The 22,946-nt window shown below is 40.5% G+C and overlaps 1 protein-coding gene across 2 annotated transcripts; it reads right to left on the bottom strand.

Annotated features, from left to right (window-relative positions):
* Nucleotides 1–1,173: 1,173 nt before the first annotated feature.
* rgl2 (ral guanine nucleotide dissociation stimulator-like 2) lies at nucleotides 1,174–22,398 on the bottom strand. 2 transcript variants are annotated; one of them, XM_026370743.1, is made up of 20 exons: nucleotides 22,141–22,398; nucleotides 20,699–20,862; nucleotides 13,434–13,481; nucleotides 12,930–13,010; nucleotides 12,650–12,816; nucleotides 11,744–11,800; nucleotides 11,252–11,448; nucleotides 10,819–10,928; nucleotides 10,223–10,438; nucleotides 9,060–9,163; nucleotides 8,164–8,248; nucleotides 5,775–5,834; nucleotides 4,748–4,834; nucleotides 4,613–4,645; nucleotides 4,072–4,193; nucleotides 3,850–3,933; nucleotides 3,436–3,526; nucleotides 3,087–3,317; nucleotides 2,734–2,848; nucleotides 1,174–1,808 (listed from the first exon to the last, which is right to left on the bottom strand). In XM_026370743.1, exons 2-20 carry the CDS (start codon nucleotides 20,849–20,851, stop codon nucleotides 1,627–1,629), a joined length of 2,223 nt encoding a protein of 740 aa, XP_026226528.1. In that variant the 5' UTR covers nucleotides 20,852–20,862; nucleotides 22,141–22,398; the 3' UTR covers nucleotides 1,174–1,626. The 2 variants fall into 2 exon arrangements, with proteins under 2 accessions (XP_026226528.1, XP_026226527.1); XM_026370742.1 differs by lacking the exons at nucleotides 20,699–20,862; nucleotides 22,141–22,398 and adding an exon at nucleotides 15,540–15,764.
* Nucleotides 22,399–22,946: the final 548 nt, after the last annotated feature.

The following is a 22,946-nucleotide window of genomic DNA, read 5'->3' on the forward strand; positions in this document are numbered from 1 at the left end:
TCATATAAAAGTACATTTATTACCACAAAAATAGGACATCCTGTATGTAGTGCATAAATAGCTTTGATGTGAGACTACACAGCACTGTTGGTGACTGTATTTTCTCAATGTATACTTTATACATTCTAATGCAAACATGGGAAAGGTGAGCACCCGGTGGAAAAAGGCACTGAACCGATCAGCAGCATAGCTTCACGTTAGCACACGTCCCTCTTTGATCCAGAATCCTCTCCCTGGTTCGACCGTGCTCATGCCTCAGCCGATAAAAAGGCTTCACCAGCACTGAGCAGGGAGTATAAAACCAGAGGTCCTAAGACAAAATCAAAGTTGACGTACATTTCAAAGTTACACTGAAGTTGACATGTTAATTAAGAAGTTGGAGCTGAGACATTTTATGAAACATCAACAGCCGTGAAGATGTATCCTGCTAAGCTGCTGCATAAATTAAGTTAAGCTTATATGGTCTGTTTGAAGGTTCAGACCTGGAAAACCTCAGACCTAATAATGGTGACATATTGTGTTGATTTTCCTTATGTTACTGTTACTGGTAAACTAGTTTGTTTTAAAGCTGCAATAATCATTTTTGGCCACCAGGGGAGATAAATACATCAAACACCCTATGTAACATGTTATTGCTTTATAAGGTTGTTTTGGTTAACAGCTTCCAGCTGAGGTCATTATCTGTGGTTAGTTCCCATCTAATTGAATAAATCTATATCACATTTATTTATATTTATATTTAGTTTTAGTCTAGTTTTGTCTGTTTGCTAGAAAGTGCTGCACAGAGGGTTTGTCACAATATAAATAGTAATTTGATTCGCGAATAATAAAAAAGTATTGATTAATGCAGCCTTAAGTTCATTCTGAAATGAACATGTACTAGAGTCACAGCTAAAATAATCCCTCTTACTGTTCGGTCACATGGATGTCGAGCTCTTTGACGGTGTAAACACAATGTTAACATCATACAGACACACAAAATATATTAATATATACAAAAACATATATATGTCTCATTTGACAAGCTCCAGTGTTTTGCTACAATGATGCACTCTCACTGTATCTTTTATCATCTATGCGACTTCCTAAGGTGTGTTGTAGAACCAGATCTGACAACTTCTATGTATCAGGTTTCATTATGCTTCATTGAAAACAAACAAACAAACAAAAAAACAAAGTCCTAAGTCCATTTATGGCATCTTGGGTGAACATAGAAACATAAGGATCAATTGCGACTGAGGCACACGTCAATATCAGAGTTGTGGTGGTAATTAACACAGATCCTTTTCACGCCGTTGTAAAAGGGAAAATGTGTGAAGTGTCACCTGACTGGGACTCGAGAGCCAGCACCAAAAAGGTTTCCATTGCTCCTCCTCTGGGTTTGAATCAGTAATGCATATTGTTTGGAAGAAGAGGAAAACTGACACTGTTCTTCAGCAGCAGGAAGTCTGAAAAGTCTGACAAACTTGGTCTTGGTGTTTTGGTTGAACAAGACTTGGAAGAAAGGAAGAAAGGCATGTTCAGTTCTGTTTTGCAGAGCGAAGGCCACATTCACTGTTTGTGACAGACCGCCCTGCGTTCATGTGGGCGATGAGGAACACGAACAAAGTTGTGCAAAATTTGATGTCAAAACAAAGTCCTGACCAGTCTCCTCCCTTTGGCCTTAATTCGTGGAAAAGTGGCGCTTGTCTCTGTGCTGATTGGCTGTGAGCCAATAGGCATGTTCCCACCTTTCTTCCTCAGCAGGAAGTCAACACTAGATGACGTCATGGCGTAGAAGACATTTCCTGTAGCGGGGATGACCAGTTCTGCATTAAGAGAAGAAGAGAGGCAAATAAATACATTACAATTCAATGGAGCAGCACTGATACATGGAGGACCCTGGATGGTCTTGAGACTGTCGAAGTGTCGCTTTGGAGCCTCATTTGTATTCAGGTAGGGACCTTTGTTATCGTTGTAAGTCATCCACACTCTCTCTGATAAGAAACATTTTTAAAACAATTCATTTTCTTTCTTTCCATTTCTTCCACAGCTACAAACCACTTGAAGAGAAAATACCTCTGCTAGCCTCATATTTTATTTTAATAGTATGTATTAAAGCCACATTTTCTGTGTTGTAGTTCTTGATAAAATAATCCAAAATTCCCCATTTTACATTATTCCAAATGGAAAGCGTTCCTTCTTTACTTTCTCACTGTAGGAGCCCCTTGTAAAATGTAGGTTAATTGTATGTGGTTGATAACTGTGTCCCGTTGGTGCCAATTTTTTGCTTGAGTTAGACACAGTATAGATGGGAACTATCAGTCAGGTGACAGGTGTTGCTAGACGGAGGAAACAAACAGTATTTAACTGCTTCACACCGTTCCAGACTCAGATTTAGCACAGAGAAAATTCCCCCTTCAGCAAGTGAAACCAATATTTAGTCTGCCTTAGATCAAACTCTTTATAACACCACTGCGCAAGTGAAATAACCAAAAGAGAGAAACACATAAGAAAGAAAAAAGACATTCAGCCAACAAACGGATAATATTCTCCCTGTGTGAAAAAAGATAAAAAGATGTATGTGCTGCACTATAATATGAACCACAAGTTCAGACAATCTCACTTTTCTCAACTTCTGAGATAAACACACCACCTAATGATAAAACTGGTCCAGAAATGTAATGTATATGTCCAGCAGGTGTTTTATCAGGGCTGACGATAGAGATGATTAGTTTTTCCCGACATCTTTACCTTTTCCCTCAGGCAGAAGTTGGGTCAGCTCATATCTGGACGCCTGTTTGGGGTCCTGATTGTGCTTTTCTAAGGCAGAGCTGATCACAGTGGGGGTCTTGTCATTGCTTGTAACCTGAGGGCAGAGACGAGAATAACAATGACACTAGGACAGCTCGATTTGCGCTAATGATATCCTGGGTCCATTGTATCCAGAGGATCTGATTCTGATGACTATCATTATGGGATGATAGTCATCATTGCAGATAAGAGGAAAAGATATAAGTGCAGCATGTCAGAAATTATTAGAGACAAAGCATTTTCTACAGTCTAACTTGTCCTGTATATTGGATCCAAATAGTTTGAATCAGTACCAGTATGCTCCGGTACAGGTTGCCATCGTGCAGATCCATCCGTATCCTGATGATTCGCATGTCAGCCGCTGACCCTTGGATGTTATTGGTTGTTATTGGGTTGTTGCCGCAGGAGGCTGATCGGCGGTGCGACTTTGTGGGAGTGGATGGAGTCAGTACGGCAGGTGTGGATTCATTAGTAGGAGGAGATGTGTCAACATCCAGACAGGACACAGACGGAGATCTCATATGCTGTAGAATAAAAAGTAATGTTGCTGATGACAACGAAGGAGATGACTGTTTTACTCATTTTAAATCTGTGAAACAAACTAACTTAAATGCACGAAGAGTTTTAGTAATGGTATATTACCTTTGTGAGTTTTGAGAGCAGGTTATTGACAGGTGAGTGGAAGTCAGCGTGGTTGTCACTGTCAGCCAGGCTGATCCGGGAAGTGCTCAGACTGACAGCACAAGAAAATAGACACGAAACACATTCAAACTGAGGCTGCAACTAATAATTGTTCCCATCATGAATTCACCACATTCTAATCAAATTAATTCACTATGTTAAACATTGGGTCTATAAAATGTTGGAAATAGCAAAGCTAAAGCTCAAGATGTGAGGTTTGTTGTCAGGTTGTTTGTTTTGTCAAACAACTCAACTCAACTCTAACTAATAACTAACATTTTCTTAATGATTAATTCATTATTAAAACTACTGTCATTGGATTTGTTATTGATTATCAACTACCTCTAATAAGCTGGACCAGTCAGTATAGCTTACTTTGGGCACTGTGTGATGACGACGGTTGGGGGAACGCCACGAGGGCTTGGCTCACAAGCTTCAATTTCATTGGACAGCCTGTAACTGTGACACAGATCATCAAAAATGAATTGCAGACGTTGTCCAATAAATCCAATTTGAAACTGTAACAAATTATATTATATTATTATATTAGAACGTTTTTTTCTAATTAGGAATTGAACTAAAGTTCAGTACAGGTACCTTTCCTCCTCTGTTAGCGTGGGTACGCTGTGATACCACTGCATGAAGGCCTCGTCGCTGGTGAAGACACAGTTTTTGCAGGAAGACTGCAGGAGCCGGATTTGAGCTAAAACCTCAAATTCCTGTTAACAAAGAAAAGTATCACCACAACGTTTCATAATAAAAAAAAGCACCCATGCTGGCTCACAGCACTCTCTACATAATCATTTCCTGCCTTAGATATAATTTTACCCCTGCTCACTCTAATATGCTCTTATCTTCAAAACCTTCCTTCTTATCTCTTTTCTTACTGTAGCTTCTATTTTCCAGGGTCGCAGGATTTCTGTCAGGGATTACTGTCACACTCCTTACTACTTGCAGCTTGTTAATGCTGCAGAAAGTGAAGTTTAGTTTGCTGTAAAACTTGTTGAATAACTGCTAATTATCAGAACACCAGTGAAGTTTGATGTCATGCTAAACGCCTCCTCTTTAAGGAGCATTAAAACAGAAGATCATGCATTTAACGTCTATCTTTCAAATTGATAGATATTGCTACACTCACCCTTCTCCTTTTGTCAAAGTTGATGTAACCATTCTGCAAAGGGAGTGACAGGATGTTAGTATGATAATTATAAATTAGTGAGCAACTTCCAGGTTGTGACCAGGTTTCCCCTTGATAAAGATTAGATGAACTTACATCCAACCTGTCTTTGACCGCTGTGTCCAGCATAGTGAGGTCTGTGAGGAAGATACCCAGGTAGGGCACGGTGCCCTGGGCGTTGGACTGTGTTTGACAAAAAGAAAAAGAGAAAGTGTTTAATCAGTTCCCCAGAGATTTCTATCCACCCTGTCGAGAGCCCACACAGGAGGGATTTCAGAGCAGCCGCCTGCAGCTATTTTTCAAATGTTGGCTCAGGATTCAGCACATCACACACACACACACACACACACACAGATGACAGTGCTCTGTTCCACTTCACTGCTGCATGCTGGTCGATCCCCCTTACAACCCTCCTTCAAACCACTGATCCACCCTCTACTTAGCAGAAGAGACATCAGTATCAGTGTTTGAATGTAGCGTTTTGCAGGAAGACGCTATTTTCAAGTACTTTTAGACCGTAATCCATTATTAACCTCCCTGCAGAGCCATGGAGCTATTTACTGATTACAGTTGAGTGCCTTTAACTCAACACTTGATTCTACTCTACTACTCTATTTTCTAAAAATATTATATCGCTGTCCCCAAACTTTTACAACACTACTAACGCTTTTACAGGGCCTTACATCATACCAACATTTTCCAAGGTCTCCAGTAAAAGCCTATGGGGGTGTACAACCCTTCAGGCTAAAATATTTGGTATTCACACTAGACGTGGGCTGTAAATTTAGTGAAATTTGTTCAGTTTTACATGCTTGAAGATCTGCTCTGATGTCTTTTTGCCTCAGCGATAAATGCTTACACTGGGTTTCTCCTCTGTGGCTGAAACTAACTACATGAAATGTCTCGGTGATGTAATCCCTAAACGATCTGACACTCCAACGGAAATAATTTATAGATGTTAAACTAAGCATGTGAACTCGGCAAATCTGAGAATTTTAATTTATGCCCCAGTGTGGACCTGCACAACAGTAGTCTTTGCTTTTCAGGTGGTTGCTGAAAAGTGTGTTATGTATTTAACCTAGTGCTCTTCAACAAAAAAGCCAGCTTCCTGAAAATGTCTTACCTTATTAACATGTCTGTTGTTGAGCCTGTTGTCAGTGTTGGCAAACTTCGATGTGCCCTCCTGCAAGACAAAAGCCAGGGAAAGTGTGAGCTTTGAAGTTTGTTCTTGACCCTGAAAGCAGACGTTAAAAACACTTTCCTCTGTTTTATAGTTGGATCTGGAGGTTTTGATAATTTAACAAGGAATTTCACGGCCTCATCAGCTATACTCACTATAATGTGATGTTGGGAGGTGAAAAAAGATATTTGAACATCTACATTTCCATGACAACTGAGCTAACTCGATCTGCTGATGGAGATTATGCAATGTGATCAAAACCTGTATAACTGCTGCCAAACCGACTCAAGGGGAAATTCTATTAGAACTGTGCAGCTGAAATGTCTTTGCTGCTGTCTTCCAGAGAGAGTTTTTGGACACTTGGAGGCAGCAAAAACAAGCTGTCAACATCACAATGACATGTTGGTATGGTGATTTCTAATCATGATTCTAGCCTCCTGGTGAATGTAAACACTCAGACCCTATAAGCTAATTTACAATGCTTCTATAAGCTACTGTAAGAAGATGCTTGGTGTCATAAACATGCTATAATCAAGGGTTAATACACTCTTAAATGCTCCAGTAAAAGGAATAATTTGTCTTACAGCCTGTCTGTCAGTTGTACTCATTTTTAGACAAGCTTAGAGATGAAGGCAAGCAAGAAACTGTGCTGATAATATCAAAGGGAAACACAAGATGATGGTGTTTTTCTGGCATCAAAGCTTCCAAAATGAAAGCTGGTGTTTGGATGAATTCCTTGGGGGGTATCATGGGTAAAATCACGGCTAATGCACAGATATTGATGCCTGCACTGCACCATTGCAACGTATGAAAACAGAGCTACTGCTGCCAATTCCCTTACTCTCAAACTCAATATAATAATATAATACAACATCAGATGGGCGCCTCACACTCAACTGAAAGTGTTGACAGAATAAGGGCACTTTGACACAACCAGATTAGACTGCTTTCTGGTCTTTAAGACAGTCCTAAATCTCTAACAGTGAATGATGTTTTCAGTTGAGGGTGAGACTTGACTTCAGTGTGTGGATATAAGAATTTAACGAATATGGTTGAGTTGTGGCACTAGACAGACACAATCATATAAGTCTGATAATACTTCTAATGCTAGTCACCAGGATGTGAGATACCTGTCAGATGGTTTTTCAAATCTGCAGCTGGAAGCTTACTGGATGTACAGCACACAGTGCCCATCCAAAGAAAAAAAAAAGTCACCACCTAGGTTTAACTAAGCAGACAGGTAAGAGCCTCCCATTGGATAATTACTGCAGGGATAATTGGGGTTGCTGCAGTTAGTAGGGTCAGGGTTCAGCAAGGCTAGGTTAGAATGATGTACCAAATACCTACAAAACTAATGACGCTCTCAGTGGCCAAACTGGACTCTGCAAATTTAAGCAAGCCAACACACTAAACTTCAACCAGCATGTTAGTATTCTAAAGTTAACACTTTGCTTAACAGAGTTAGTACAACTTCACAGAGCTCATATTGTTGCTGTAGACAATTCAACAATATATAGCTTAACTCTCACAATGTTGGGACAACAGGCTGGGAGAGTATTTCACATTTAGTTTTTTACGTGGATTACCTCATAGGTTAAACAGCAATTTCCCAATTCACAAAATAATGTTAATACTGAGCTGTGTACAGTAAATAGACAGAAAACAGTGATTTTATTTCTTGCCTTAATGCCTAAATTATAATTATAATGACGTTAAAAAGTAACTAAAGAAGAAACAAAACTAGCTTGTAGAATGAAATGAAAAATGTTTTTCCAGAGAACATGTAGCCTACTGTTACTGTACACTCAGGTGGAAAGCCAAACAGTTTGTGGTGATGAGGACAAAGGTGGAGAAAAATGCATCTTTGAAGATTATTTTAGCAAAAGGAGTTGAAAAAGCATCTAACACCAGTGAAGAGCGTCACAGATTCGAGTAAAAATAGGCCTGAAACAAACCCAAAACATCAGAGAAGAGTTGAAATGTGACTCCTCTCCTACTCGACACCCAGCAGCTTTTCACTGTAACGCGTTTCTCAAGCCTCTAAACCAACAGTCAAGTGGTCAAATGAGGATATATCTAGAAAACACACCATTCAGGCCTGATGGACCTTTCACTGTTAAAACTTTAAGGAATAAGAAAGGTCTGACGCTGTGTCATGATCCAGGTGGAGTGCATTCCACAAATCAAGGCTCAGGTTTCTCACTGAACCCACGCTATTCTCACCGTGGGCTAAAATGTAAGTAATCTCATCATTCACAGGCTGCCAGCACCGAAACATACAGGATATTAAATTTCCACTATATTTCAGTCCTTTATCTCAAAAACAACTTACTTCCTTCAGGAGTTCTCGGCTGTGTGAATAGTTGTCCTTCTCTGAGAATATTTCTGACAGTTCTTCATATCGTCTCACTGCCTCCCTGTAAAGCAGCAAATCAGCGAGTTGGCTTATTAGTCATTATTTTGGGGCTAATATGTGGTCATATAAATGTATTTTGTAAAGGTAGAGACAAAGCAGTGGCTGGATATGGTTAAAGTGGCCTTTTCTAGGCATTTTATTTGTACTTCTCTGTGAGGTTGAAAGGTGTTTGCGAGTTTGTCCTAGTAGTTCATAAATAAAGTATCCTGAGGGTAAATTCAGTTTGCTGTAATGCTCTTTCAAGCTACAAAGGAATTGTTCTACGGCTCCTAACCACACAGCACATTTCAAGTTAATACAATACTTTGTGTAGGTTTAGTACAGGTAGTACAGGTTTTTCTTCTTACTTCCTATAGACCTTCCTCTCTGTAGATATTCTGACATGTTATTGCAGGAAAAGGCAAAAACTCGTAACATTAAATTGAACTTTGTTCCAGTCACTGTAGATGTGACAGTCAGCCAACATGCACAATAACATATTATCATTTGAACAGGATATGAGTTATGAACGATCTTTGTGAAAATGAAACATCACAGCTTTTGCAGTTTATGCACATGATGCGGCTGCAATTCCTCAGTCACCAGCAGAGGTTGATAAAAAGCCTTAATTACTTAACAGTACAGTGCGGTGCCACAACATAGATTTCTTTAAAAGGAAATGAGAGGAGACAGGAAGCTCAAAACACATTTTTTCCAGTCCAGGTCTGTCTGTTTTTCTTTTGACCCTTAGGACCTGTGCATAATATATAATAAAGCTCTTTGGGGTTGCAATATATTCCTCTGCAGAAAACAAGAGTTGCTCAGCCACAGACCTGTCAGTGTCCTGCCATGTCTTCCTCAGCCTGTGAATGGGGTTACTCTGCAGGGCGGACACTATAGCATACAGCGAGGAGAAGTTCTTCCTGGCTCGGCACTCCTGTTGAAAGTGCACACACAGATGGACACAATCATTTGCATGCAACCACACAGTCACTCATGCACAGTCACATCCACACTGTAATCGAGAACACCTGCAGGTGTGGGTCTGGCTGGTATTAAGTTACAGAGTCCGCCTCGTGTGCTGAATAATGTATACTGCTAAAGAGGTTTGTCCCAGTAGCAGCCAGGGGAGAGACAGGGCTGGCAATTTGGCAGCAAACCAGTGATACTTCACTTTGCCAAAGAGGATGTTCAAGTGTGCAAGTGCATGCATGTGTGCATGTGACAAATGCAGTTTCATAAAGGCATACTGGAGAGAAGCTTAGTTTTGTTCATTTACAGGTAAATTGGCTTAGAAAGAAATAAAACTGCTCACGTGACCATAAAAACCAAAGACAGTATATGTTTATGTGTGTGCTTGAGCAAATCCTGCCTTTGCTGCAAGCTCAACAATATTTTAAAAAAAAAGCTGATTACAGAAGTCACTTAATCCATATTTTTCTCTTGTATAACAACATTTCTAAGCAGATTTAAACCTTTACAGTTTGTCTTGAGGTCATATTTCATCATATATCTCTAACACAGCAAATAGCTTGTATTGTATGCACTGTTAATGCAAAGTATATTTCCTCTTCAATATCTTAAAGGTGTACTATAGCTGTGTGTATATCTCTATCATAAATATGCTGATTTTAAACAATTACTTATTTGCTGCTTCTCTGTACAGACATAAACCATAAACAAAGTCCTGAATAATGTGTGTTGCTTTCAGATATTGATTCAAGTGAAAAGAACTAGTAATATCACAACAGAAACCAAGCAGACTGTAAATTTGTGATGGTGTGTGCACTGTCGGAGCTCAGAATAGGATTATGGTTAGGAGATTACAGTGGGTTTATTGTAGAGGAATGCAGAGTGCACAGACTTCTGAAGGATGTGAACTGTTAGTTTAATTCAGAATGAACCCCATTTGTCATTTCTAGCTTGTAAAAATACAGTTTATAGTATTAAACCCTGTAGCTGTAGAGCTGCGACCTTGTGATTTTGTGTAACTGACCTCTGCCACACTGATCCACTTCTCCAGCAGTCGCGCTCTCTGCTGGCTACGTAGCTTCGTTTGCCAAAGGCAGGATGCTAGAACTGCATTGGCCAACTTGTTGAACTGACGAACGGTGGCGCGAACAGACCAGCAAACACCTTCCCTTCCTTTTTTGTCCCTCTGAGACCACAGCGAGCCGAGGCAGTGGTAAGGGACTAGACGGACGAACAGCTCCTGAGTGAAACAGATAATAGTCTGTTTTCTGAGCAGCAACAGAGTTTGAGTTTCTGAAGAACATAGAAGTGAACATAGATGGATCCTGTGTTCTATCAATGAGTGTAAACAGTATAAGCATAATTATTTAAAAGTTTATCAGGATACATAATATGATATGTTGACACAACGAGCTGTTTCTGAACTAATCCACTGAGTCAACACTGACTTAAAAGCTGAGGTAACATGCAAACATCCCGTATTCTCTAAATGTCAAAATAAAGTGAATGACAACTTGATATTGACTTAAGAGCTGAACTGTAAAACCTGTCACAATCAGTTGTCAGCAATTAGTTTCATGGCACCATTAAAAACATGAGCAAGTTTAAATGTGAACTCACTGTCTCTATCTTGGTGAGCTGTTCAGCGATAATTGCTGCAGGGAATCCCAGGATGCTGGTGGGTTCAAATTTGGAGGCGTCAGGAGGAGGGCTGGTGAAAGCAGTCTGATCTGCAAACGATGAAGCTGTTCAGTAAAGATGTGCATCACATGGTTCCCATCATTAACAAATACTTTTGTTTATAGACCCTGAGGATCCCCTTTATCCTTTGGTTAGAGGTCTGATCCATCACTGGATACACTGCTATTTACTAACAAAAAAATCCAACCACCTCTAAATGTCATTGTATAGGAGTGGTAGTATAGAATTTTAATAAAATGCATCCTGAGCTGAGGAGCTAAACAGAAAAACACTGAACACGTATATTTCTACATGAAAACTGTAGCTACTGAAGCTCTAAGTGTGTTGTTTAAATCCAAGGTAAAACATAAACCTTTATGAGCATCAGGGAGCAGGGCTTTCTCACTGAGCTCCTCTGCTATCCTGAGGAGTTGAGCGCGGAGGTCGGCTGCAGAAGAGGAGTCCTGCGGTAGAAGGGGAGCCAGTCGCAGCAGACGAGAAGGATCCCCCAGACCCTTAAAGTCCTCGGGATACTCCGTCAGCCACGTCCTGAACACCGTGCACACTGCTCTGGAGAGACAAAGAAGGAGAGGAAAGTAGGAGGTAAGAGGAAGATAAGTTAAAGCAAGACGTTATTGTGATTCAACATTTTTGGGCTTAGGGGCATGTTAGTTCATGGGCCACAGCATCAGGGAAATCCAAATCTGTTGTGTTGTTCGCTCCCCACAGCTCAGATTTCTGAGAACACAAAAGTTGCTTATAGTGCTGTAAGGGTAAATCAGGTCACTTATATTTAAATAACACACACACACACACTCACTAAAAGTTCCACAAAGATGTGGGGTAGCATTTTTCAGAAACTCACTTGTTGAAAGATTGTCTCATCTGGCTCTTCTCGCTGCCCCCAGGTGGGTTCTCCAATCTGTGAACAAGGTGACAAACATTAGTAAAGCAGGAAAAAACAAAAAACAAAAACAGAACGCTTCAAAGTATAATTCGTCTTGTTATATGTGCATCTGCTGTTTCATAAAGTAAAGGGGCTGTCCCAATGTTAACCGAGCGTGCTGCTGTGCGTCTTCTTTGAGTTGCGTCTTTAGAAGACTTTCCAAACAGATCTGTCGTGAAAATTCCTCCATTACTTAACAAAGACTTTAGAACAGAATGAAGCAAACTTTTTGTTTAACTTTTTTGTTATGTTGCAGTTATTTTAAAAAGGCACACAGGTGCTTCCTGCAATGTAAATGAAGTCTGTATAATTTTTTTATTAAATTACATAATTAATCTAAAAACTGATGTTTAAATTAGAGTCAGCTTGAAGACAACTTGCACCTGTTTCTCTTGTGAAAATATGAATTATTTGTACAGTAAGTTGATCAACCGGTTTTCCAGCCTTTTGTTACCTTTAATATTTACTCCACTAACAGTGTGGCTCTAAAGGCTTATTTACAGTGAAGGTGTAAAACAGGGGTCTTTTGCAGGACGTTCTCTGTTGGTTGGTGCTGTACTAGCTCCAATGCTAATGTTCCTGGCTGCAGCTTGCCAGGTTTCGAAGAACTCAGAGCTCATTCTTTCTGTTAGAAAGTGTGTCCAAGCTTTAAACTCATGTCAGACTTTACAAATGCTGCTGTGTTTGCTGTGCATCATTGCAAAAGGGAACTACTGTACCGCTTTGTTTACTGTCTTTTTAAAAACCCTCCTCGAAAACCACAATGACTCACCAGACAGCTACAAACACGAATGCACTGATAACAGGTGAAACTCTGTTATCTACCTGTCAGTGAGGATGTCCAGCACTCTCTTCGTGGAGGTGAAGGATCGATAGGTTGAGAGGAAGATAGTGATGAAGGATGAGTCCCCCATAGTAAAGGAGTGAAGTAGGTGGAGCACTAGCTTCTCTTCTGTCCCCGCTTTAACACACTGGGAGCGAGAAACAGTTGACTGGAGCAGGGCAGGAAGGAAAAGAAGCCGAGACAGAAAAACAAAGGAAGTTAATGTTTGTGTATGTATATGTATGAGGGTTTGTCCCAGCATTTACATAGTGCATGTCTTACTGGGCTGGTGGGGCCTCCATGCTGCTGTTTGACCACCACTGTGTAGATCACTCCATCCTCCTCTTCCTCCACCACAGTGGACTGTAAAGCAAAGAAACAATGATTTGTGTGAATGACTGTGTGCCATCTACTTCTTATTTTTTAAAATACATGAGGAACCAAAAGAAAGTGTTGATATACATCAGAAAATGAATGTTGTTGTGATTCAAAGAGCTAAATTTAACTTTAATGTATGTGAAGTCCTATCGTTATCATTTTACTGAACTAAACTAGACTCACATCCTTAAAGGATTGAATTAAAAATCAAATCTAATCAGTTCTACTACAGACCCCTGGTTTTCATGCACTGTGGATTTACAAAGGCATAATGTCAAGCTGCTATATGGAGCTCCAACAATCCCATTTTAGCCTCAGGGAAAGTCCCTGACACAGTTACCCTATTTTCTATTGGTACACAGGCTCAGCATCCTGTCATGTTCTAATGTGCGACCCAGTCAGTCTTACCAGATCCAGAGGACAATACCAGGTAGTTTTCATCGGTGAGGACTCTGCCTGGAGAAGAGAGAGAGACACACAAGACAGAAAAAAAATGACAGGCTGCTCTTATCCCAAAACTGAATTACCATTGAAACAACTCATCATATAATCACTGAGTATGAGTGTGCTGCAGTCGTCTGTACTTTAGTTCTGTGATCTCTTAATAAGAAGGCAGAACAACTGTGACCCACCATCAAATACTTAATATGCACTTTGAGTGACAGATTGAGATCTATCATACTTTAGACTTTGCAGATCAGATTTTCAGAGCCCACACATTTTCAACACTTACAAGCCTTCACAACCTACATTCTTTATATATTCTATCTCACAAAATATTAATAATTGATTAACCTAATAATCCTAGCCTTGCTAATTAAAGTTTAAAAGATGCATTATAAATTATAATGACACAAATATGCACTTACACATACGCTTGTAAAATGTTTAATACTAAGGCTCAAACCACTTTAACCACCTTCAGTCAATCACTGTATGGGCATCGGTCTTGACAGTATTACTCTTATCAGCAATTACACATAGACCCACTTTGTTCTTTGCTAGGTAGACCCACAGCACAAGTCATATGACAGACAGTAGATGACTTATATCACTTTAGCAGAGATAAGATGTGAATACAGCGAGCTACAGTTGCACTTCACAGACATTTGAATAATGTCAAACAGCTGTAGAGCTACGAAACAGATGGCCTTTTGATGTTAGGAGTCATGTAGTAATGTGTCTTTGCATGTACTATAAAGTAACTAGGAACATTTACAAGTGCTGTAGAGTGTAACGTACACTTTTGAGGTACTTTAATGGAGTATTTCCATTCTATGCAACATTTTACTTCGACTACACTACATTTCAGAGATAAACATTATTACTTTTTTGTGCTACATTTATCTGAAAGATGAACTAGTTATTTGACATATTAAAAGTATCATTGCATAAGTATGTAAAGCTCCATCAATTACCCTGATGGCACGAACATATTCCAAGATGACAAAGCCACGATTCATCGGGCTCAAATTGTGAAAGAGTGGTTCCGCGAGCATGAGTCCAGACTCTAACCCCACTGAGAATCTTTGGGATGTGCTGGAGAAGACTTTGCACAGCGGTCTGACTCTCTCAACATCAATAAAAGGTCTTGGAGAAAAACTAATGCAAGTCTTGAAGACAATAAATGTGACATTGCAGAAGCTTATTGAAACGATGCCACAGTGAATGTGTGCAGTAATCAAAGCTAAAGGTGGTCCAACAAAATATTGTGATAAAGACATTAATAATTTAGATTTAGTTTCACGTCACCTCTTATAGTCATTTAACAATAACGGTTCTAGTCTAGTGGATTATTCATACTGTTTTGGACCAAACTGTTGTTTACATCTCGTCCACAGACACAGATCAATATCACTTTACACTTTGCCTGGCATGGATGCTTTCGCAACAGGGACTTTTTCCATAATAAAAAATGAATGAGGAAAACACAGTGTAGAGTCATCCCAGGTGTCTGACGAAACATCCAGACAATTTTCAGCTTCATAATCCTGAGTCAACCGTTTTGATGAGCAACACCTTGGGAACACACTCCAAAAACTGAAGCTCATTGCTTCATAACAACTAATAAACAGCCTCTTCTTTCCTTTTGAATGGGCACACTTATGAGCTCTCTCACATTAAAATGCAAAATGTGCGACCCAAGAAGCATATGCATCTGGACAGTAGAGGTGAAGTGAGCCGTAGCCGCTCCTGCCTGTGGTCTGCTACTCTCCCTGTTCAACATGTGGTGTAATTAGTTGTTCTAAGCGTATGTTAGCCTCTATTAGCCTCTTTCAGTTTACCTTGATTTGACTTGATCGAAGGTCGCTGCTCCAAGCAGGCGCTCCCTGCATTCACAATCAAGCAGGATCCTACTGCACTCAATGAGTGTGTGTATCAAACCTGTTATTCTGGCTACCTGCACTGTCACTGCAGTTTGAACATAAATCTACCTGCGATTCTATCTGTTCAAGTTAGTTCACACACACACACACACACACACACACAGAATGAAATGGTCACACAAGTTACCTTTGCCTTTGCAAGTCCAGACAGGTAGTAATCCTTAAGCTTCCTGGAAATCTTCAGGATACAAGTAGAAATAGAGTTTTCATTTCCCCGACTTCCTTTCTGTTGTTGTTCTCTCCTTAGGGTTTTAAATTCTTTCCTGACTGTATTTCCTCTTATTTCACTCATAGGTCGACCTGGATCCGTATGTTTGTGTCTGTTTGCCTTTCTATGTTTTGTGGCTCTCTATCACAAAGACACACCTTAAGCAGGAGCTAAGTCCGGCCCCTCTGCCGCATCACCTGGGCACACCCATTATACACACACACACACACACACTAAACACAGAGACAGAGACAGAGATATGTTGGTGTTGATAGGACAACACTCATTGACTCACTTTTCACACCGTCACCTCTAGACATCTATGCACAAACCTCAAACAGACTCACACAAATAAAGACTGTGATCAGCAGACACATGCATGACCACACACACACAAACAAAGACAAAGCCCTGAAGCTATTTCCAGAACAATACTCCCTCTCTTTCATTCTCTCCTCTCCATTCTCCTGCTCTCTTTCCCATTGGAGGCCGCTTTCCCATGCTGATAAACCAGTTTGTCTGAGAATCCTGTTTAATACCACACTAGGTAAAACAACAATTAGCTCAGAGGGCTGCCATCTGCAGTAACAACAAGTACTGGGGCAGTTTTAATACTTTATTTTCAGTACCGTGACCTTCTGTTCAAGCAGTAGGCCTGTAGTCTTTTAACAGGGGTAAAACATGCTACAGCCACCAAACCAGGAAGCAAGCTGTGTTTATTTTAGCTACTAATGACTTCGCAGAGTGAAGTCATGCTAATTAGGGACGATCACAGCTGTGTGTATGCAGCAAGCCTAACACTCAGCCCAAAGTATATACTCAACTATGAGGACATATTATTCAAAATAATAATAATAATTGTTTAAAACAATATTAATTCATCTAGCTACTTGGAGGCAAGTGGAGGAAGAATGGGCTGTAAATACAATATATATCATATCACCTTATAACAGCTACATGCACAGGACAATGTCAGCATTGATACATTAACCTGCCGAATACAAGTCAAATATTCGCCCTCCTTTTAGATCTGACACATACGTAAGTGTGTTCACCAGCTAATCGCTAACTTCCTCTCTAGGTAAATAGAGGGGGCTACTTCTTATGAGCTTGGATCTAAAAACAGCTACTGGATGTGGTTAGAAACTGGATTGATAAGAGTGGTGGACGGAACCCAAACAGAACGAAATGATGACACAATGCTTCGCTGCAGAGGTCTTGTTATACTTCTTGAGTTCATCGTTGTGTGGTATATTTCTTTGCACTATTCAACAAATTCATATTATAAAAATACTGATTAGTGCAGGATTCAGGATTGGAGCTGTGTTCCTTTACAGTCCTAAAAAGCCAAACTATAAACACTGAACTTATAATATTTCAATGTTTTTAGGCACATTATGTTATATGTGTGTTTATTTTTAAAGGAGATAATGCATATCTAATAAGATAAGAAAAACACATAGGCCTAACAAAACAATAAAATAGGGCAACTAGACATGTGTTATAGTATGTGAACTTAGCAGTACAAGTCGCACTGAGATAAAAAGAATTGTAAAAGAGGCTTTAAATAGAACTTGTTTGTATATACGATAGCATAATTTCCCCCCAAGGCACGGTCTTACTTATAAAAGAGTAAAAGTGATTTAAAGCTCTTGCTGATCAGTTGTCTGGCCTTCAGCACGTTAGCGCAGTCATCCTGTGGGCTTTTATCACAGACACAAAGGAAACTAACCCTCTGTTTCATTATTCCAGTCAGAGCTGGTATATTAAGATACTTGAGATAAAAGTACATTCAGTGGAGCATCAGTTGAGTTTGCGTCTGAATCCTTGATGAATCTGGGTCAGATTCAGCAGCCTTCTCTACTGAGATACTTTTCAACTACTACTACTCAAAGGCTGGTGCATAGGGTTTGTGGTTATAGGCCACTGTGGTGCCTGTTATTTGTGGATCTCGTGTGATTTTGTTATTTGTGGATCTCGTGTTATTTCTTTATTTGTGGATCTCGTGTGATTTCTTTATTTGTGGATCTCGTGTGATTTCTCTTTCTCATGTGATTGTTCCTACTAGATGTGATATCTATTCTTTGCAGATGGGACCTTGTTATAAATGGGATCTTTCTTAACGTTTCTCCACCCCGATCAGTAAAAAGGAAGTACGTAATATGTGGAGACAAATACAGGAAGCAGGACATACTGTTGTGTTGTGAAGCTATTTTTCTTCCCCTCTCCTTCCATCGCAAGTCGAGGCCGACTCAACCTCTCCTCCTGGATGCTACGTCAGCTGCTAGACTGCACAAGAAAAGCACGGAGCAGGAAGCTGACTCTCCATTTTTACCCACTGGTCTCATAAAAACAACGATTTTCAAACTTATTTCCTAAAAGTATGTAGTTTTGCTTCTGCAAAATGTTCAGACTTTAAACGCACACGCACCATGTATGCCCTTACTTACAACCTTTCCAACAAACAGTGTCATAAACACATCTTCTGAAGCTTTATTTAAGGATATCCATTGTTTTTGGAGTGGCCCACATCTCCAAACCCTTCCTTCCTATCTTTCTCTCTGCTCCTGCCTTCACACTTTCATCTATATATCCCTTGGTGCCCGTTATCTTTCCTCTTTCAAGTAAAACTGTGGCTTTCAGGTCGTAGCTGTTATGTCCTGTTAAAGGAAATAATTTTCTCTTAGATATGGTTTGTCTGTTCTTGATCCCGAGTGATTTTTGAGCTTGTTTTCATCAGTCAAATATGGATTCTTGTATATATGTACATATACAGCTGCTAACTAACCAGTCAGTCAACAACTAAGCTTCATGTGAAAGCTCTAAGTATTAATATACTGGTATAACAGCCTCCACACTAGGATTTTTGGACATGACTGCAGGTATTTGATCTTATTCAGATATTGCCACTTGTGTTGGGAATGTCTCGAGGTTACTCAGAAATGCTTGCTAAGAACGTAAATTCCTGCACAAACCTCATATTTCTAAATGTTAACTGTGTTTCACAGAACTGCACTTTTCCAAAGGCATCAATACTTCAGTTGCAACGGTCTGAGACGGTCTTCTTCTTCTACACACCAACACACATACACTTGTATAGTTCTTTTAGACTTATAGTGTTATTCCACTTAGTATCTTTAATATTTTTAATTTCTTATTTATTCTACATCTTTGCTACTTTTGGCACTGTGCTGTGTACTTGTACTTTGCTGTTGCAACAATGACATTTCCCCATTGTGGGACAAATAAAGGTTCTCTTATCTTATCTTATCTTATCTTCAGCTGTCTTCGTTATTTTATTAGCACAGTCCAGCCCTCACAGTCTGTGTTCTCAAAAGTGTTGAAGTCGTCATACACATAACTGGAAAAAACATCGGGACCTGGATTTGTACTCTGGAGTTTTGTCATGTTGAAACAGGAAATGAGCTTTCCCAAGTTTTGTCACAAAACTGGAATTTAGTAAAATATCTATGTGTGCCTTAGCTTTTAACGTGTACTTTAATTAGCATTTTTAATTAATTTAATTTTAATTAGCACTACCTCAGACCAAAAGAACTCAAAAGTATGTGCCCATTTATTTTGGATTGTAGCCAGTGCTGCCTTCAAGTGGAACACATTGAAGTCATATTTCTGTCACAGGAAGTCAAGAACACAACATGTTTGGGAGGGAAAATGTCTAGTGAATTCGTCATTGACAACAAAAACGTTGCTTTTTAAAAAGCTTGCGTGATTGTTGCATTTCCATGAAGGACAGTAAATAGACACAGAAAAAAGAAAACAGCCATAACTTTTTAAAAACCTGTCACAACTTGCCCACTCAGACATTTCAGAAAAGCCGCACGAGTATCACATCAGAGAATCATTCAAATGGACGCCTCTCATGTGACCCCACTTGAAGAAACCATTTTATAAGAGTCGGACTAATTATTAGCTCACACTTTGTCTATGCAATCTACAAAATGATGGGTAAGGACACCTTGCTCTTTGATTTTGAAGCCTGATGAGAACTAAGAAGACTAATATTCTTCTCTATTGCCAAATCTATAGTAGCTGCACTTGATATTATCCACAAGTGTTTCATGCTTTCGAAAACATTGGTCCCTCAAGGCTGTCGCTTTATGCATCCACTCTCACATATTCAAGTTTCCCTGAGTGATCAAGTGGCCATATTGGATTCCACTTGACAGACTTCCTTTGGTGTGAGCTGTGATACAGGATACTGTTTTGTTGGGAGAGCAGGTGTACACCGATGCCGGTAAATAATGTATACATTATTTAATGCGAGGAGCAATTTCTTTTTTTAACCAACAAGAATTTCTTGAGCCCCGGCGTGAAGAAAAAAAAGACCCATTCACACATCAAGTGTGGTCGAGGCAAAAGAGTTGGTCACTGACTCCTGACTCAGTGAAAATGTTTTGGTTTTTATAAAGCATGCACGAGAGAAGAAAAAGATTCAACATATTATAAATAGCCTTTAAACAGCAACACACACTTCTGTGTGAAGCAGAAAAGGTTTGATAAGATCAACAAACTCTGCCATCAAGGCACTAACCATTAACAGAGGAAAAGGGTCGTGAGAAATTCGTCTGTGTGGTGCACCTTTTAGCTTCCTCTATTTTAGTTCACAGCCGTTCACCTCTAGTGATGCATAAAAGCAACCAAACGCATACAAGCGGAGATTTTTAACTAATAAATAGAAACGTGTTTACAAAGACAGTCTTAAATATTTATGACATTTAAACAGGACTAGGACTCTTCAGCCATGTGAGCAGCTCTGTGATGCACCAATCAACATGCTACCATAGTACTTACTGTGTTTACAGTCTTAGCTTAGTGTGTCAGTTTGCTAACATTTGCTAATTACCACTAAACAGGAAGTACAGCTGACGAGTGTTGCAGGTATCTGGTGATAAACCTCCTACATCATACTTTTGACTTGATGTAATGTTGCTATGGGAAATGTAGGAGATCATAGTGGGACACAGAGTTTACTACAGATTACTGCATTAGGACGATTAAAGGTTGCAGTTAATGTGACATTTACTAATTTTACTTTTAAAAGATGAAAATACACACACCTGTGAAGTATCCAATACATCGCAGCTGCTCCCTGATTGGTTGCTTGGAGTGCTGCTGTCAGGTGGCAGGGGCCGGTAGCCGATGAGAGGCACATCATTTGATTCCACCCCCGGCAGGTCATAACCACCTGTTCGCAGGTTACGGGGGAGCATGGTGCCAGGTGCTGCAGACAGGAAGAACAGAGGAAAAGAAAAACACAGCCAAAGTAGTTTTTGATTAATCTTCTGGATAAAACAGTTGACTAGTAGCTACAACTTTATCTTGTATAACCACATTAACTCCATTGAGTCTGTCTTTGTAACTAGGTCATAGTTGATTTGTTTAACACATTCATTGTGCCCCACAGCAGGTCAGGATTTGCATAGCACCCCCCTCCTTCTATTTCCCTTTCCCCTCTTTGGTATTTGGACTGCCATGAAGATAGACATCTAGTAAACACTGTTTGAGGAAGAGGTGTAGGAGGGAGACAGATGGAGAGGTTGAGATAGCACAAGCACTATGGAAATGTGAACTATACTTTAACTCAGTGTTACCCTGAAGCAAAATAATGAACCCACTGAGTTGCTCAGATATAGTGTACGACATGTCAATAAATGATGAGTGCACTGTACGTTTTCATTCGACTTTGTCCGTGAGTGAAATGTGTAGAAAGGCTGTGACCACTGAAAATCCTTAAAGGCAGCGCTAACACTTCAGTCCAGTTGGAAATGACCTCCAGCAAGGCACCGGACCTCGTGCCTGCTCTCACAGGCCTGTAGGGAGAGAGCAGCAGCTAAATAGACTCAATGTGCCGGCACTCCCAACTTTCCATTGTGCATTTGTCTTGGACTCCCGTGACTCTGAAGCGTTTGTACAACACATATTTTGTCTTACGTAATAATTTATCATCACTGTAGCTGTGAGCATTTGCTCATTATGTTCTTGTTACAGAAGACAGAGCGGGACAGAGGGAAAGGCAGCAAGGAGAACTAGTCATTAACAGCACAGTTTATACCCTGACCAACGGCTACGCAGAGGCCTGAATGCCTGCTATTCAGTGGCTCTGACCAAAGCAAACACACACACACACACACACACACATATGACTGAGGTGTACACACACATACAGCTGTAACTAGGTTACAGTGAGTCTCACCCCATAATGTTTTTCCTCTGCTCTAAAAATGCAGCCATATGGTGGTGCTACAGTTATGTTCAGTCCTAATTATGGCTTCTGTCACACTTCAGGTTTGAGCCTGAGAACACAGCCTGATGCTGTTGAGGCTCTAAAAGTTTGTGAATGCTGACACTCCTATTAAAACCCACAGGAGTGACAGATGTTGACGTTTGCTTCCTACTGTGAGTCACTCTGTGACACGTAGGCCCTGGAAATGTACAAAATAAAGGTTAAATTGAACCAAAATAGAGGAAGAGAAATGAAGGAAGCTGCAATTCAACTTACTGACAGCCGAGAGTCATTCGCAGGATGCGGGCTATCCAACTGTGGTCAGCTGGATTCAGGCGGCATTAGGGGACCGCTGGTGCAGCTGGATCGGTGGCTCAGCTGAGAAGAGTCGCACCCATCTGTACCACCGTCACCGACAACAACGATGAGGGAGTCTCCGTCCTCCGCCTCGCCCCCCACCCTTTCTCTTCCCTCTATCAGTGTCCCCGCACTGCTCGTCGGTCCAGCCTTCAGCAGCTGATAGCGCACTTGGTCTGGCTGCGCTCTCCCTCCTCCTCCTCCTCCCTCTCTCTCTCTCTGTCTCTCTCTCCCTCTCTCTCTCTGCCGGTCTGACGTCGCAGTTCCTGTATGTTGTGCACTCAGCGCTTTGGTAACAGCTCCGTCTCTCTGGGTGTTACACACAGTACGGATCCTGTACACTTCACAGGCTCCGGAGAACCGCACACGACACGCACGGTTTACGCATGACCCCACGCTGCACGCAAATGCACGCGTTGTCTTTAGACCTATAATATATAATATACATTACCTGGTCCTGGCCGACTCATCATCTCTTTCATCTCTCTTTAGATTCTTAGTTTGGATCAATCTATATTGAATATTTCCCACGATGGACAAAACTTAGTAGGACAGCTAACACCTGTCGATCACGCAGTGCGCTGCAGATGCTGCATAGCTGCAGACAGGTCACAGTGCCCACACTGACCCCCTGGAGATGTGACTAATCAGTGCAGGTGCACATTTTTCAAACAGGCTAATGCACCTGATGGCGCCTTCAGGGTTATTTTACAACACTGGAAAAC

Source organism: Anabas testudineus, chromosome 16 (assembly GCF_900324465.2).
Source record: "Anabas testudineus chromosome 16, fAnaTes1.2, whole genome shotgun sequence".
Classification (NCBI taxonomy): domain Eukaryota; kingdom Metazoa; phylum Chordata; class Actinopteri; order Anabantiformes; family Anabantidae; genus Anabas; species Anabas testudineus.